Raw genomic sequence first — 15,113 nt, 5'->3', positions numbered from 1 at the left:
AGACTCTCTCCAGGGCTTTAGAGCCACACCCTGTCCTTACTACTAAGGACAGCTGAGGCAAGCTGGTGCTTCTGGGGACAGAGCTCCCTTCTGGTTTCTGCCAAATCCTCAGTAGTCCGGCATGCTTCTAGTAGCTGGGAATCACATTCCAGGTCCCTCCACCAATCTGCACAAACATATGTGTGTGGCACACATGACTACGTACTCCCCTGGGCCCTCACCAACCAGCATTGATGGAGTCCCTTCCCACCATCCCAGCTCAGGATCTGGAAGTGGGACGCGCCCAGGTAAGCCACCCTCTACAGAGCACAGCGCCCATCAGCTTTACCCAGCTCACTAGCCATACCTTCCAACCAAAGCCCTAACCTGGCAATCCAAAGCAAACACTCCAGAACAGCATTTGTACTGGTCAGTTTTTCATCACTGGGACAGGACACCTGACATACACAATCTGAGGAAGAAGGGTTTCCTTTGGCTCATTGTTTCAGAGATTTTAGTCCATGGTCTGTTGGCTCCAAGGCAGAAACGTCATGGCAGGAGGATGTGGCTGAGAAAAGCTGCTCTCTGTGTGGCAGCCAGAAAGTAGAGCACAGGGGAAGACAGGAAGGAAAAGACACAGAATTTATCCTTCACAGGTTTCTGCTCATGACCCACCTCGTCCAACCAGGTCCCACCTCTTTCAACTAGTTCCCACCTCCTCCAACCAGGTCCCACCTCTTTCAACTAGTTCCCACCTCCTCCAACCAGGTCCCACCTCTTTCAACTAGTTCCCACCTCCTCCAAACAGGTCCCACCTTCTAATGGGCCATTTGGCAATGAACTCATCAATGAATTAATCCATGATGGGATTAGTGCCCTCAGTACATGAGTCTTTGGAGGACACACCACATTTAAATCATGACAGCCTCCAACTACAGAAAGTAAAAGTTGCGCAGTCTGAAGTTCTAGGGCATAATGAAACCAGTAATCCACAATCAAGCAATCCAGTTAACCTCATTCTCTTGCCCTCATTTTCTGCATTTGAGGTGACATTTTAAAGAAGACAGACAAATCTTTAAAGGGCAAGGTAATCTGTGCAAGAGAGGAAATTAAAGAATATTTATCAAGTACATTCCTAAGAACAATAGTATAAAAATAATTTTAATTACCCAAAGATGTCACTCCATAAAAATAGCTCTAGGAGAGTATTTTCCCAGACTTCTTCAAGGAATGCACAGATGTACACACGTGCAGATCCAGAGTCACTTTGGGGCAGTGTCTGCACACAGGCACATGGGTTCCTCTGTCCAGGGCCACCATGGGCCCACTGTACCTCCCCAGCCAGCCTTGCACCCCAGAGCATCCACAGGCCAGCTGCAATGGATCTCCTGCAAGTCTGAAACAGTACTTTGGCCCTGAGCACTCCCAAAAGACCAGGAACAGACCCAGAGGCAAAGGGTGGGGCCACATGGCTGAGACCACCCATCGTACCCCCAAAGCCCAGCCCATCCACAGGGCACTCTTGTCTCATCTTTCATGTCTGTCTCCGTAGGCCATGCATCAGTTTGCTAGGTCACTCTAACCAAGCACCACAGACTGGGCAGCCTAAACAACACAGTCATGGAGGCTGGAAGTCTCAGGTCAAGGTATGGGCAGGGCTGTGTACTCCTGGGAGCCCTCTTCTTGCTTTCAGAGGCCATCTTCTCCCCATGTCCCCACACAGTTGTGTCTGTGTCCTAATCTCCCCTTCTTACCCAGATATAAGTAGGATTAGATTAGGGTCCCTTCTAGTGACCTTGTTTTTAATGTAATTACTTCTTTAAAGACCCTGTCTCCAAAGAACGTCACATTCTGAGGCACTGGAGGTTAGGACTACAATATGTGAGTCTGCAGGGGTACAACTGAATCCTTAACAGATGAGAGATGATGTTAAACAGAGCAGTTGCTCAAGACAAAGCTAGTAACTTGGGCAGTGCCATCTCCCTGGCAGGGGCCCCCTGGACTCCCAGCCTCAGTACACTGTGCCCAGGCCTCCATCCCACCTCCCTTGAGGCCTGCACTGCCTCACTCAGTAGGATTTTGAGTCCAGAGTGGGCCAGCACACAGTGCCCTGGGCTGCTCATCCATGGAGAGACAGAGGTGAACCAAGAGTAGGACCACAGAGCCTCCAGTGGCATTCAGAGCCAAACAACAGGGAGCTCAAACAGCAGGGAGAGACAGACCCAGAAGCCCAGCAGAACCAACAAAATTAAATGGCTCTTTCAAAGTCAAGTCCTGTTACTTAGCAACCTTGACAGGTTACTACGGTGCAGGCTGAGCCTCAGGTGCAGCTAGCAAGAGGCATGGGCCAGATTTAGCAAATTAAAAACTGGATGCCTAGTACTATTAGAATCTCAGATAAACAACACATTTTTTATATACTGCATATGTAAATATATCCCATGCAATATTTGGGATAAACCTGTAAGAGACTGTGTATCTGAAATTCAGATTTTGCTGTAATCTGCCTGGCAACCCCACACAAAAACAGCCCTCTCTGCTTCACTAACACATAGGGGGCAACTTCTCAGAGCCAACCAGGTGGAGCAGGTGCTCTCTGCAATGGGGATGATCATAGTAGACCCTGACCAGGCCCCATCCCTCTCCCAGATCCCTCCCAGCCCACCAGTCCTCATCTGCTCACTTTACAGCACAAGGCCAAGTCGCTCCACTCAACCCCATGCGCTCAACCAGCATGGATGATGTTCTCTGGGGCTCCTAGTCTGGTCCCTAGACAGTGATCACCAATGCTGCTTCCACCATCCCCTGTGAAAGTGACATGAGCAGTAGGACCCACAGGCAAAGCCCAGATGATCTCAGGAAGGCACCACCGATGGTGTCTTCACTGTTGCTAAGCCCAACTTTTGTCAAGATGATGCCTATTTCTTCTGCCCAAGCTGCTGGAAATCCCTACAACATTCATGCCCAAGGTCAAACAGAGTTGTCCACTAGGGCACCTGACTGGCTCTGGCCTTAAACACTAGGAATCCAAACACTTCTTATCACCCTATCAACTCTCTGCACCCACTCAAAAAGAAAATGGTCAGATTCCATCAGGGCAGCACTGGCCAGTGTTAAAAAAAAAAAAAAAAAAAGAAAGAAAAGAAAAAGAAAAACTTATCTGAAGAAAAGAATTTGACCAGGCCCACAGAAAGGAACAAGAAAGGAAGGCCTATATCTGAAGCAGAACTCCTTTGTAAGAACAAAAGAGAGAATTAATCATCAATGAGTCAAATGGGCTTGGCCTTAATAAGGGTTGAGGACAGATATCACCTTCAGTGTCATTTCTGACATCCTTGACTTGATAGGTGACCAGCGTCTTTTAATCATGGTGATCCCAAACGTGCCTCAATAGCAAAACTATTCAGTATAATTTATATTTTTACTAATATCTATTTGTTTTCACATACAATTAAGCATTCTAAGGGTAACTCAGACAGAAAGTATGTTTTTTACAGAGTGAAAGTACACATGTATCGTTATTACAAGAGTTAAGTGTTGAAACAGTTAAAGATTATAATTGATGCCAACTTTACCAAAAAAAGTATTAAGAACTTTCAAGTATATAAAATGAGAAACAGAATGGCAATTAACACAATACTGCCAATACTGATACTGAGTACAGTGCCCAGATAACTTTACCAGGAATATTTATCTTTTTAAAACAGTTATTCTGGGTGTAGCGGCACACATCTGCAATCCCAGCACTCAGGAGGCTGACGCAGGAGGATTGCTGTGAGTTCCAGGCCAGCCTCAGCTACAAAGTGAGTTCAAGTCCAGCCTGAACTGCATAGCAAAACCCTGTCTCAAAAAGACAAAAAAAGAGGGAGAGAAAATAAAACTGCTATAAAATTTAAATAGAGTTTAGATTTTTATTATAATTATAATCTTTATAGATTACATGTATTAGCTTGCGTGATACTAAATAGTCTTTAAGAATTTAATGTAATTTTATACTCAATTTCATTTAGGCAATAACTATTTCAAGAAAAAGTTCTATTTGGGAATTCATCTAGCAATGATGAATTAAAAGCAGAGAATCAGTTTAAAAGTTCAGGAACAGAGAAAAATTCCACAATCTAGATTGACGATATCCATGATAAATCATTTTCAATTTAGACCTAAAAGAGAATATACAAACTATGAAGAAAGTGCTATAGAAAATTGTTTATATCAATAAAACTAAAATAACAGACCTTATGAGAATGCTTTAAGATGAAAATTGCTTGTAGTTTCAGCGCTGGAGACTAACAATGCCCTTGGTGAGAATGTCACAGCAAGCAAAGCACACAGACTGCCATGCTCAGTGGTTAGAGATGAAGAACATAGGCTTGGCACGCTATGGCTCCTGGGATTAGGATCTTTCCTGGAATCAACATGCTCCCTCTGCACCTTGCGCAACTGACTTTGGACACGGAGCACTCTTCCCAGCCTCCTCGGTTCATCAGTGTCCGGCTGTGGTCTTGCCATCCTGCTGACCCGGGAACTCTGGGTACCCATCTCCTCTGTTGCAACAGAACAGTCGTTCCTTACTTGACATCTCTCATCTACTCAAGGAAGACCCCAAAACAGATGCTCACACATGGAAATCTGAGGTCCAGAAAATCAGAAATGATCCTGTTACCTTCAGAGACAGACAAGCTTTTCCACTGCCACATTCCTAGCTTTTTCGGTGACTGCAGGAAGCAGTGGGCATGTGCAAAAGCATTAGAAGGAGAGATTACATGTGAAGACCATGCCCAAAGTTCCTGCTAGAAATACTCAGAGAGAATCTGTAGCAGTGAGCAAGGCTTATCACAATGCATCACCTGAATTCATCAGACCCTGCAGTCTAGTTGGAGAGGAAGATAAACCTCCCTTCATGAGCTGCTATGAGAGGCAGGCAGAGCTGCCAAAGCAGGCACACCCATGTTACCAGGCACAGCAGACCCCAAAGTGAGCCCGTCCGCACCTTCACAGCCACGCAGCACTGCGCTGGCCAACCAAACCACCGACAGCAGGAGAAACTCTTATTTCTGTTCTACATCATCTACCCTTTCCACTTTGATTCTGAAATTCTTTAATATAAAAAGTTTTAAACAAAACTTCAGAAGAAATTCTTGTATCTTAGAAGTCCACTCTATAATAGCTTTAATCTTGACTTAAACATTTAGAGATTTGGACAAAATGTATATTGGGTGTAGCTTGTATGTGAGTGAGTGAGTATGTATGTGTGTGTGTGTGTGTGCATGCGTGTGTGTGTGTTATAAATGGGTAATAGTAAATCTCTGGTACTAAGTATAATAAAAAATAAAGACTTGGTACAGAAAGTCTTGTTGTTCTGGAGTAATAGTCTTAGTTGAGGAACCAAGATGTTATTTTCAAATGACTACCAAAAAATATGCACTTAATCATAAGGTGGGGAGGAGTAAGAGATAAAAATATTACTAAAATGGAAAATAAATTGCGCTCCACTGATTTTTGACAAGAGGGACAAAATAATTCAATCAGGGAAAGATTGGTCTTTCCAAACAATGGCGCCCAAATAACATATGCAAAAGAATGAAGTTAGTACTTTATCTTACCTTACACATACCATACACAAAAGGTCACTCAAAACAGAGCAAAGACATACATGTAAGATCCGAAATAACAGCTCTGAGAAGAAAATACATGGAGGGGCTGGGGATTTAGCTCAGTGGCAAAGCGCCTGCCTGGCAAGTGCAAGGTCGTGAGTTCGGTTCCTGGTACCGGAGAAAAACCAAAAAAAAAAAAGAAAATACATGGACCTTGAGACTGGGTGTACAGCTCAGTAGCATAAGCACCTGCCTGGCAAGCACAAGATCCTGAGTTTAATTCCCAGTACCAAGAAAAAAGAAAAAGAAAACCCATGGACCAAACCCAGTGATCTGGAACTTGTCAGTGTTCTCTTAGCTATGACACCAAAAAAGCACAAGCAACTAAAGGTAGAATGTGTAAGCAGGACCTCATTAAAATGTTAAACTTCTGTGCTTCCAAAGACACCATGAAGAAAATGAAAAAGCAATTAACTAAATGGAAGAAAATACTGCAAATCATATATAATAGGGAACATGTATCCAGACTCTGTAAAGAATTCTTACAACTCAATTATAAAAGAACAAATGACCCATGGGAAAGTGGACAAAAGACCCTATGATGAATGTTATCATTATGCATATCTAAAATGTACCAATAAAATTTAAAAAAAAGAAAATGAGCTAAAGATCTGACTAGTTTTGCAGTGGAGACATGCAAATACACCAGCAGAAGAAAAGATGCTCGACATATCACAAGTCACCAGGAAAACCCAAATCACAACTTCAATTAGACACCACTTCACACTCATGAGGCTGGCTAGGATCAAAGGAAGACAGCAACAAGTGCAGAGAAGTCACCTGTAGAATGGTGCAGACATTCAGGAAAATAGTCTGGCAGCCCTACAAACACTGGACAGGGTTACCACATGACCCAGCAATGCCACTGTTAGAGATACACCCAAGAAAAATGAAAACCATGTCCACACAAAAACTTGAACATGAGGTTTAGGGCTATTATCCACAATAGCTAAAAGGTAAAAATAACCCAAACATTTATCGACTGTCAAATAAACAGAAGGTGGTACCAGCTGAACATCCTTAATGCGAAAACCTGAAATCTCCATTGCTCAGAACTTTGAGTGTCAATAGAACACAAGTGGAACTCCACACCAGACCTCATGTGATAAATCGCAACTAAAAGATCAGTACAATAAAAACATTGTATAAAAAATCCCCTTCAGGATATCTGTATAAAATGAACATGAAACATAAATAAATGTTGTAGCTGGGCACGGTGACATACCCCTGTAATCCCAGCATTAGGGAGGCTGAGGTAGGAGGATCCCCGAAAGTTCAAGGTTTGCCCAGAATACATAGTGAGTTCAAGGCCAGCCTGAACTACACGGCAAGATCCTGTCTCAAAAAAAAAAAAAAGAGTTGTGTTTAGACTGAGGTCCTACACCCATGATATCTCCTTAGTAAATATCTCAAAATCCACAGAAACTTGGAATCTGAAACACTTCTGGTCCCAAATGTTTCAGATAAAAGATACTCAAGGGCACAACTATTCAATGGAATATTATTCCATAAGAAAAAAGAAAAGAAATACAGATATATGTAACAACATAGATGGACCTTGAAAACATGGTAGCTGAAAGAAGCCAATCACAAAAGATGTATATTACATGATTCCATTTACATGAAATATCTAGAATAGGCAAATTTCTAGAGACGAAGTAGATTAGTGATTGCCAGGGCTGAGGGTAATACCTAAAGTTTCTTTCTGGGGTGATAATAATGTTCTAAAACTGACTGTGTTGATAGCCGCACAAACTGTGACTAGGTTAAAAGTCACTGACTTGTACATATTACATAGTTAAGTCATACAACATGTGACTTACTATCTCAGTAAAATCACTACTAATATCTGTCTGACATCAAACAGAAAAACAAACAAACAAACATGAAAACCTTGACTAAAATATCAAAAATGGGGGGAAAAGAAAGGCTGTGCCTACAATATAAGCTGGAAGGAATAAGATCATGTCTGTCATTACTTTAAATGTGTGCAGATTGATTTGTCCAAGTAAATTAAAAAGCCTATCAAATTATGTTAAAACATGTATCTATCTATATGCTGTTCAATAAGCATACTTTAAACAGGTAGGGCTGAGAATAATACACAGTCAGGGGAACACTGGGCAAATGCAAGAAGGGAAAAGCAAAAACGGCAAAATTAGCAGGGGTCTAGCCAGACTTGAGATTAAGGCTCCAGAAAGACAAAGGTGGACATTATTAAAGGCACAATTTGGGAGAAAACTATAAAACCTAAGTATGCATACATCAAACAGCTAAAAACTTCAAAATGCAAGAACATGACAGAACTTTAGCTTTGCGTATAAGACTATCTTCTAGAGGGGAAAAATAAAGACATAAATAAGACAGCCACCCTTATTTCCCTCAAAGAATATATATATTTTTTATACCTGTGCCAAAAAAATATATTTTTCTAATTCTGTACATGAAGATTAACTGAATATTTGGCAAAAAAATTCTTAAAAACATACTCCTTAGATTAAAGAAGGCATCAAAAAGGGTGCTGAAGGAAGTCTCAGAAGAAATGAGAAGGCCAACACTAAACACCAAAATTTACAAGTACATGGAGGTCATATTCAGGGGAGTTTAATATCAAATGGTTTTAATATAGCAGTTTCACCACATGCCTTTTCTTGCTTTGCTTTGTTTAAGACAAGGTCTCTCTATGTAATCTATGAACTCATCATGCAGCCCAGGCTAGTCTTGAACTAGTGGTGATCCTCCTGCCTCAGCCTCCCAAACGCTAGAATTATAAGCATGTACCACCTCACCAGCAACATTACCTTTTCTTCATTTTCCAGGTCTCTTCCTTAAAGAAAAGACCCCAGCGCTTCTGCCTAGATTTCATCCTCTCCAACTTTTTCCCACCAAATTTCCAAACCACAAGGTAAACTTTTATCTATCTATGCTGAACTTGAAGTTCAGATTCTTGTTATAGTAACTTGCAACGGCAACAAATACAACCACTAAATACCAAAACATTTCCTATAAAGTCTCAAATAAATTCAGTTTCAGGGTGAGTGGGGCTGCCCATGGGCAAATGGAATGCCTTTTGTCCCCTCCCTACCTGTGCTCAAATTGCATCCTTGTTGAGATACTTTCTTCACCAGACTAATTTTTGTGTTTCAGAAAATGCAGCTTAGAGGTCACCTCCACCAGACATGCACCCCTCCCCCAGCCCAGCAGGATGAGCTGACTTGCCCTGGAATCCCATGAAAATCTGTCTTCCCTGAGCAGTGCCCTTATCAAAGACTCATCCTTTTCTCCTCCCTTGGTCTCTCCTCCTGAACCCCAGGGGACATGTCTCACTCACGGCTTATCCTTGCAGGGTTCAATGTGCTTGCTGAATTAATACCTGGCACATCTCACTCTCTGCTGGTGGTACAGTAAGTGGGGAACTCTTTGGCAGTATCTACTAAGGCAGAGATCCTGAGTGCCCAGGAAGCATGCCAATGTAAGGGTCCTCTGTGTCTAAGGACCCTGCCCAAAGTGGGGCTCCACAGCATCATGGGATCCCGTCCCCAGGAGTCATGTGATGATGGCCTAAGACATGATTGGCTACAGTCTAAGAAGGGGCATTTAGCAGCTAGAAGCCTGGGATGTTGTTGAATGTCCAGCAATGCCCTCAATGATCAAAGAACTATCTGTCCTGAATGTCAACATGCCCAAGTTGAAAGACCTAATACTTTTTTTTTTTTTTTTTTTTTTTGGTTTTTCTCCGGTATTGGGAACCGAACTCAAGACCCTGCGCTTGCCAGGCAGACGCTTTTGCCGCTGAGCTAAATCCCCAGCCCCCAAAAGACCTAATACTAAAGGTAAACAGACACCCAACCTTTGTCCTGCAATCCCATTCCTAGATATATATGCCTAAGAGAAAGATGTACATGTCCATCAAAAACGCAAGGCTTGCAGCAGGTTTGTGTATAAAAGCCCCCAAACTGGAAGTCCACAGATAAGATAATAAACTGTAGTATATCTGTACAATGGAATATACTACAGCAAAAAAAGTAAGATAGCCACGTGGAATAACGTGGGTAGATCTTACAAATATGAAAATATAATGGGTAAAATTACTGTATGATGAAGGAACTCAGAATAACGGCTACCTCCAAAGTAGGTTACTGACTAGAAAGGGCAGGGGAAACCCTGCTAGGAACCTCTGTCATTTCAATCTACATGGTGGCCATGTAGTACACCTATGAAAGAGGTCACTGTGCTGGGAATTCAGGACTCATGTACCGCATGCGAGTCATACTTCAACAAGTGCTCCCCCAGGCCCAGCCCTACCAGCAAGAACCACATACTGATTTTGTCTTATAAGCAAGATGCCCCCTATGGACTGACCAGTCCGCTCCCAGCAGGAGGGCAGGCAGCCATTCTTTTGAAAAGCTCTTTCATAACAGATAACAAAAATGTGCAAGATCCTAGCCTTTAGGCTATTTTGACTATTTTATGCTAAAGAGTAAATGAAACGTGTATATAAACTAAGCTTCAGGAGTAATCACCACAGCACTGATTTAACAGCATAAGGAAAGAACAAAGAAAGTATGAGAGAGAGGAGGAAAGGGAAGGGAGGGGAGGGGAGTGAAGGGGGGAGGAGGGTGAGGGGAAGGGGAAAGGAAAGTGGAAGAGGAAGGGAGAAGGGGCAATAAACTCCATGCAGTTCCAAAGGGAACTACACGGTATGAGAGATTCATTAAAATGCCTACCTAAAATTTAAATGGAATATGTTCACAATTTTTAAAGTACAGTTAAAATCAGGTCACCCATCAATACGTAATCTAAGAAATATGAATTATGTATTCAGTATAACCACGGTTATCTTTGGGTAATGGAAAGTCATGAGGTTTTAAATTTTTCAAGTCATTTTTTACCTTTTTATTTTTTTTAAATAAACCTATACTATTACTTGATAAGAAATAATATGAAGTCATAGTTCTTAAACATAAAGGTGAATCCAAGACTCCAGAACTGGGCTGGGACCTCACTGCTACCAGGCTGCTGGTGTCTGACGCCCCGCCTCCTGACACCCAAAGCCCTGCCTCCTGCTCCACAGCTCTGGACTCCAGCACCAGGACCTACCTGGATTAAACAAGAAGCTAGGTAAAATTTTAGGTTCTGTAATCTGACTGAGATATTGATTTTTAAAATCAAGTATAAAATTCATGTATAAAAAAAGCACAAAACTGTATGCTCCCCACCTAAAGAAGTTGAAATCAATTCCATTTATCAATATGAACATAAGTATTTGGGGCTGAAAAAAAGTTTTAGCTAAAAAAAAAGGAGAAAAACACAAAACTACTACCTTTCCTGAAGGATCAAGTCTGACTAGTTGGATAGAGATCACTAAGCCAGGTAATCTCACCCCTATAAACACACACACACACACACACACACACACACTGAAGCAGTATGCCCGTATTTCTCTGCTACACAGTCTATGTGGAGCTTGTGCATGATAATGCATGAAAATTCTACGTGAGACGAGAACTGATGCTCTGCAGCGTCACTAGCTCAGTCCCCACCTACAAACCAGCTCCTAGGGAAAGTTTCCCAGGCAGTTCCCTCCTGAGTACCACATGGCCTGTGGTCCGTCTGGCAGCTCCCTGAGACCCTCTTGGTACTAGGCCTGGCATAGAGCCAAGGCAGAGCAGACACTTACACCTGACTTCACAGAGGGGGAGAAGGGGTCCTGATATCTGAGCTCAGACTCTTTAGAGCACAGAGTTAGCTCTAGCTTTTGAAGAAAGGTTTTTCTCTGCTTAGTTGTTAGAAAGACTTTAAACCAACAACCAACTCTAAAGACAAAACAATCAACGATGTTAAATCTTCAGGGCAGTATGTTCCTCTCCATCTTTTCAAGGTCACAACACCCCACTGCATGATTACCGGGCTACTGGAAGGGTACATGGATTAAAAAAAAAAAAAAAAAAAAAAAAGCACTTCTATGAGGTTCAACCTGTAATAGAAAGGGCAAATAGCTCAGACCCCAGCCAGTCCTGGCAAAGTACCCAACAAAGCCAGAGGTAAGAGCGCTCTAGCATCTGTAGATCTGCCTGCTCCCTCCACTCCTCTGAGGCAATAATCACAAGACTGCTCAGTGGAAGGAACCAGAAGGCAGAGGCCTAGAACACAGACAGCCTGAATTTCATGCTGCTTCTGAAAGTGAACTTACAGGTTGTGCTGGTTATTTGCACAATAGGCAGGCAGGCTGATGGCTTGAGGGGCTACTTCAGGGGGATATGCCTTAGGCCTGGTTAGAAGCAACTAACTCCCAAGCCCTGCCTCCCAGAAAGCATCTTGGCCCCCAGGAGAACCCTTCAACAGCCCACGGGTTAAGCCTGTCCTCCAGCCTGCAAGCTCAGTGTTTATATTTAAATCATCCCAAGGGAAACCACAGAAGCGCAGCCAGAACCTGGGGGAGATGAGAGGAGAGAGAAGAGGCTGCTCTAGGAAGCTGAGGACTGAAAAACAGAGGGAAGACTACAGCAGCTTTAAGAAGGCCAAGATTCTCACCCTTAACTACTGCTCTTAGTGTTGGCTCTGCATCCAGTTCTGCTGCATCCCCTCCCTCCCCCTCTCAGCTGAGCACCATGTGTCTCCCTACTGTGTTCACTCCCTCCACAGGACCCACACAGCGGCTCCCACTGCAGCTCAAATCAGAATGGCCCTCAGTGTCCATCTCCCTCATGCACAGGGGCCCTCCAAAGGTCTCCAGGCTTCAGAGGGCTTGCAGTATTAGTCTCTTTCTGATAGAAGAAACCCTAGTCAACTCAATCTAGCACAGGAAATTCACATTTACATATCAGAATCTCCCTCTCTGTCTCTCTCTCTCTCTCTCTCTCTCACACACACACACACACCCCTTTGGTCTTTGCACACCTGTTCTTACATGGGGGTCAAGGCAAGAAGTCTCATAAACTAGAATCCTATGCTTTCCTCACTGGATTGCAGGAGCAACCATAATTTCAGTTACAAAACTTCTATTGTGGAACCTGGTTACAGCCCCAAATGCCAACATCTTGCTTTCTTCCAACTCCCCTCTGCCCACTCAGATCTCGGGACAGTGAGATCTGCAGATAAAATGGGCAATAAAGACAGGAGACAGAAGCAGGCTTTGTCCTTGTACGTGAGGAGTGTGTACTTGCTTAGTGGAGTGTTTCAGACACTATGCAGAGCTGAACCTGGCAGACAACCTCTCCTTTCCAGGGGCACTCGGCGTAGCTTCTCACTGCTAATAAACACATCCATCTCTCTCCACACTGCTAGGCGCAAGGTTTTTCCTTGACCAACCTGAACTTGAGCATCTATTTTAAGCCTCCATAAATCACATTCCTCTGCTTTACAGAAATCTGAATTCAAGCTTAACAAGCTATCAAACTTGTCCTTCCACCCCCACCCCACTGCAAATTCCCAACAGGTAGAGGGGGTTGCAAAGAGGAAACCTAGATCTGGATTTAAAAGGCAAGCTCCCACACAGAACAGGAAACAACACTAGAGATGATCAACACAGCCATAGGTGCATTTGGTTAAGAAATTCACGTTGGCCCCGGGTCTAGGTTGAGACTCCGTGGGCAACCACAGGAGTAGAATTTGAACTAAAGCCCAGTGACATATGAAACTGTGTTCATGCCCTAAGCACTGCAGTGGATAGATTAAAGGGCTGCGCTGCTGAATTCTTCCCATTACAGCTTCTAAGATACAAGATTACTTTAACTTTTACTTCAGTGTGTTCTCCCTTCTCACACCAGCACAAGCATAATCCTTATTCATAACTAGGCTGAACCTAGCACAGTTTCCCTATTTTGCTCCAAGACACAAGACTAGCTATGTTCTCCCATAGAGACTTATATCTCAGAGGCTCTAAAATCAAAACTGGACCCTAGATGCTTACAGTATAACATCTGCAAGCCAGACTGTGGGCCGGTATAATTCTCCAAGCCAGTACGGAAAACAGCTGTCCATGGCAGGAAGCCCTTGATGGCACACTGGAAAATGTCGGGTGGTGTATAAGAACCATTAAGGGTGAGTGATTCGGAAACCTCTAAACTCTTAACTGCAGCCCCAGTGAACGAACGTGCTTTAAAATTCACCCACCCAAAGCACTGCACAGCTCTTTGACCTTCCCAGACACACTCCACACACTGCTGCCTGGCTGAGGGTTGCAGACCACTCCCTCAGGGCCCAGCAGCTCTGTCAGCACCACCACCAGGTCTAAGCCCTGGTCTGACTTCCTATGTGCCCGCTCCTGGCCGGTTGAGCAATATTCAGTGGGCCACAGGAGTGTGTGCTTGGCATGTGCAAGACTTTGGGATCCATCCTTAGCACCCAAATCAAGTAGAAAAAGAGAGCAGCAGGAAAAGCCGCAGGGCGGCCTCCCCAGCTTCCTCAACGTGAGTTTCGTGTGCACTTCCACTGATAAACGTGGTGTGCGGGAGCACAGGCAGCAGTGCTGCGGGGAGGGCGGGTCTCACATAAGAAGGCAGAGGCCCGGGATGCTGCGATTACTGAGGATGCTACAGAAGGCCAAAGCAGGAGCAGGACCTGGTTGCAGCCGCAGCAGCCCGCGGGGCATCGGCCTTCCAGGTTTCCGGGGCTGGGCGACACACCTCGAGTACCTCTGGCGGAAGGACACGCACCCTAGAGCAGCCGCGGCCCTTCACCGATCCCGATTCTTAGCAAGAGACCCCAAAAGGTGCCCACAGGTAACTTTCTCTGATCAACTGAAAGCCGAGCAGTAAGGATGCCATGGGGGCCCCACCTCATCGGTGGGTCGCTGGCCATGCTCCAGCTGCGACCCGCCTCCCCTCGGGGACCGATCCAGCCCGTGAGGGCCAATCATGGAGAAAAGACACCCCCTCCCCACCGCCACGCGCACGCACGCACGTGCCCCAGCTGTGCCAAGCTTTCCGAATGCCCTCTACAGGAAAGCCTAACTTCCACGGCCCACAGGTGTGACCCCAGCAAGGGAGGGAAAGTCCCTCCACGTCCCTGCCATTGAAAGTGCTGGCCAGGGCCACCACCCAAGAGAAGCTTAGAGCCTGCAGGCATAGCCGGACCCTCTGGCACTTTAAATCTCAACTTCCCGACCTCATTCGTACACGGAAGACATAGGCATGGCCGGCGCGGCCCATGAGCCCTAGAGCTCCTGCCCTGCGCCTCTTAACTCCGGCCACAGCTCACCGCCAGTGTCCTCGAAGCGCGGCGGCGGGCGGTCCCGCAGAGCGGCGCTCCACCCCGCGCCGGCCTCGTCCTCCTCGGGCTCCGGCAGGGCGGGCGCGGGGGACTCGGGCGGCACGGGGCGCTCGCGCTCGTCGTCCGAGGAGGCGGCCGAGGAGGAGCGCGAGGCGGCCGAGGTGCTGTAGAAGGGGTTGCCGCCGCTGTCAGCGCCCGACTCGCCGAACACGTCGTCCGAGATGTGCAGGCTCTCGTAGCGCGCGCGGGCGGCCTCCAGAAGCGCCG

General features: G+C 45.1%; 1 protein-coding gene across 1 annotated transcript in view; it reads right to left on the bottom strand.

Annotated features, from left to right (window-relative positions):
* Window positions 1–15,113, bottom strand: part of Pgbd5 (piggyBac transposable element derived 5) — a gene marked incomplete at its 5' end in the record, with an annotated part of 58,679 nt that extends 43,566 nt beyond the window's left edge. Inside the window, 1 exon segment of the mRNA XM_005404993.2 lies at window positions 14,835–15,113. Coding sequence (XP_005405050.2) covers window positions 14,835–15,113 — 279 coding nt within the window.

Source organism: Chinchilla lanigera, unplaced genomic scaffold (assembly GCF_000276665.1).
Source record: "Chinchilla lanigera isolate Chin_1 unplaced genomic scaffold, ChiLan1.0 scaffold00091, whole genome shotgun sequence".
NCBI lineage: Eukaryota > Metazoa > Chordata > Mammalia > Rodentia > Chinchillidae > Chinchilla > Chinchilla lanigera.
Note: the sequence above shows the minus strand (reverse complement) of the source record. Positions and strands in the feature narration are given on the sequence as shown.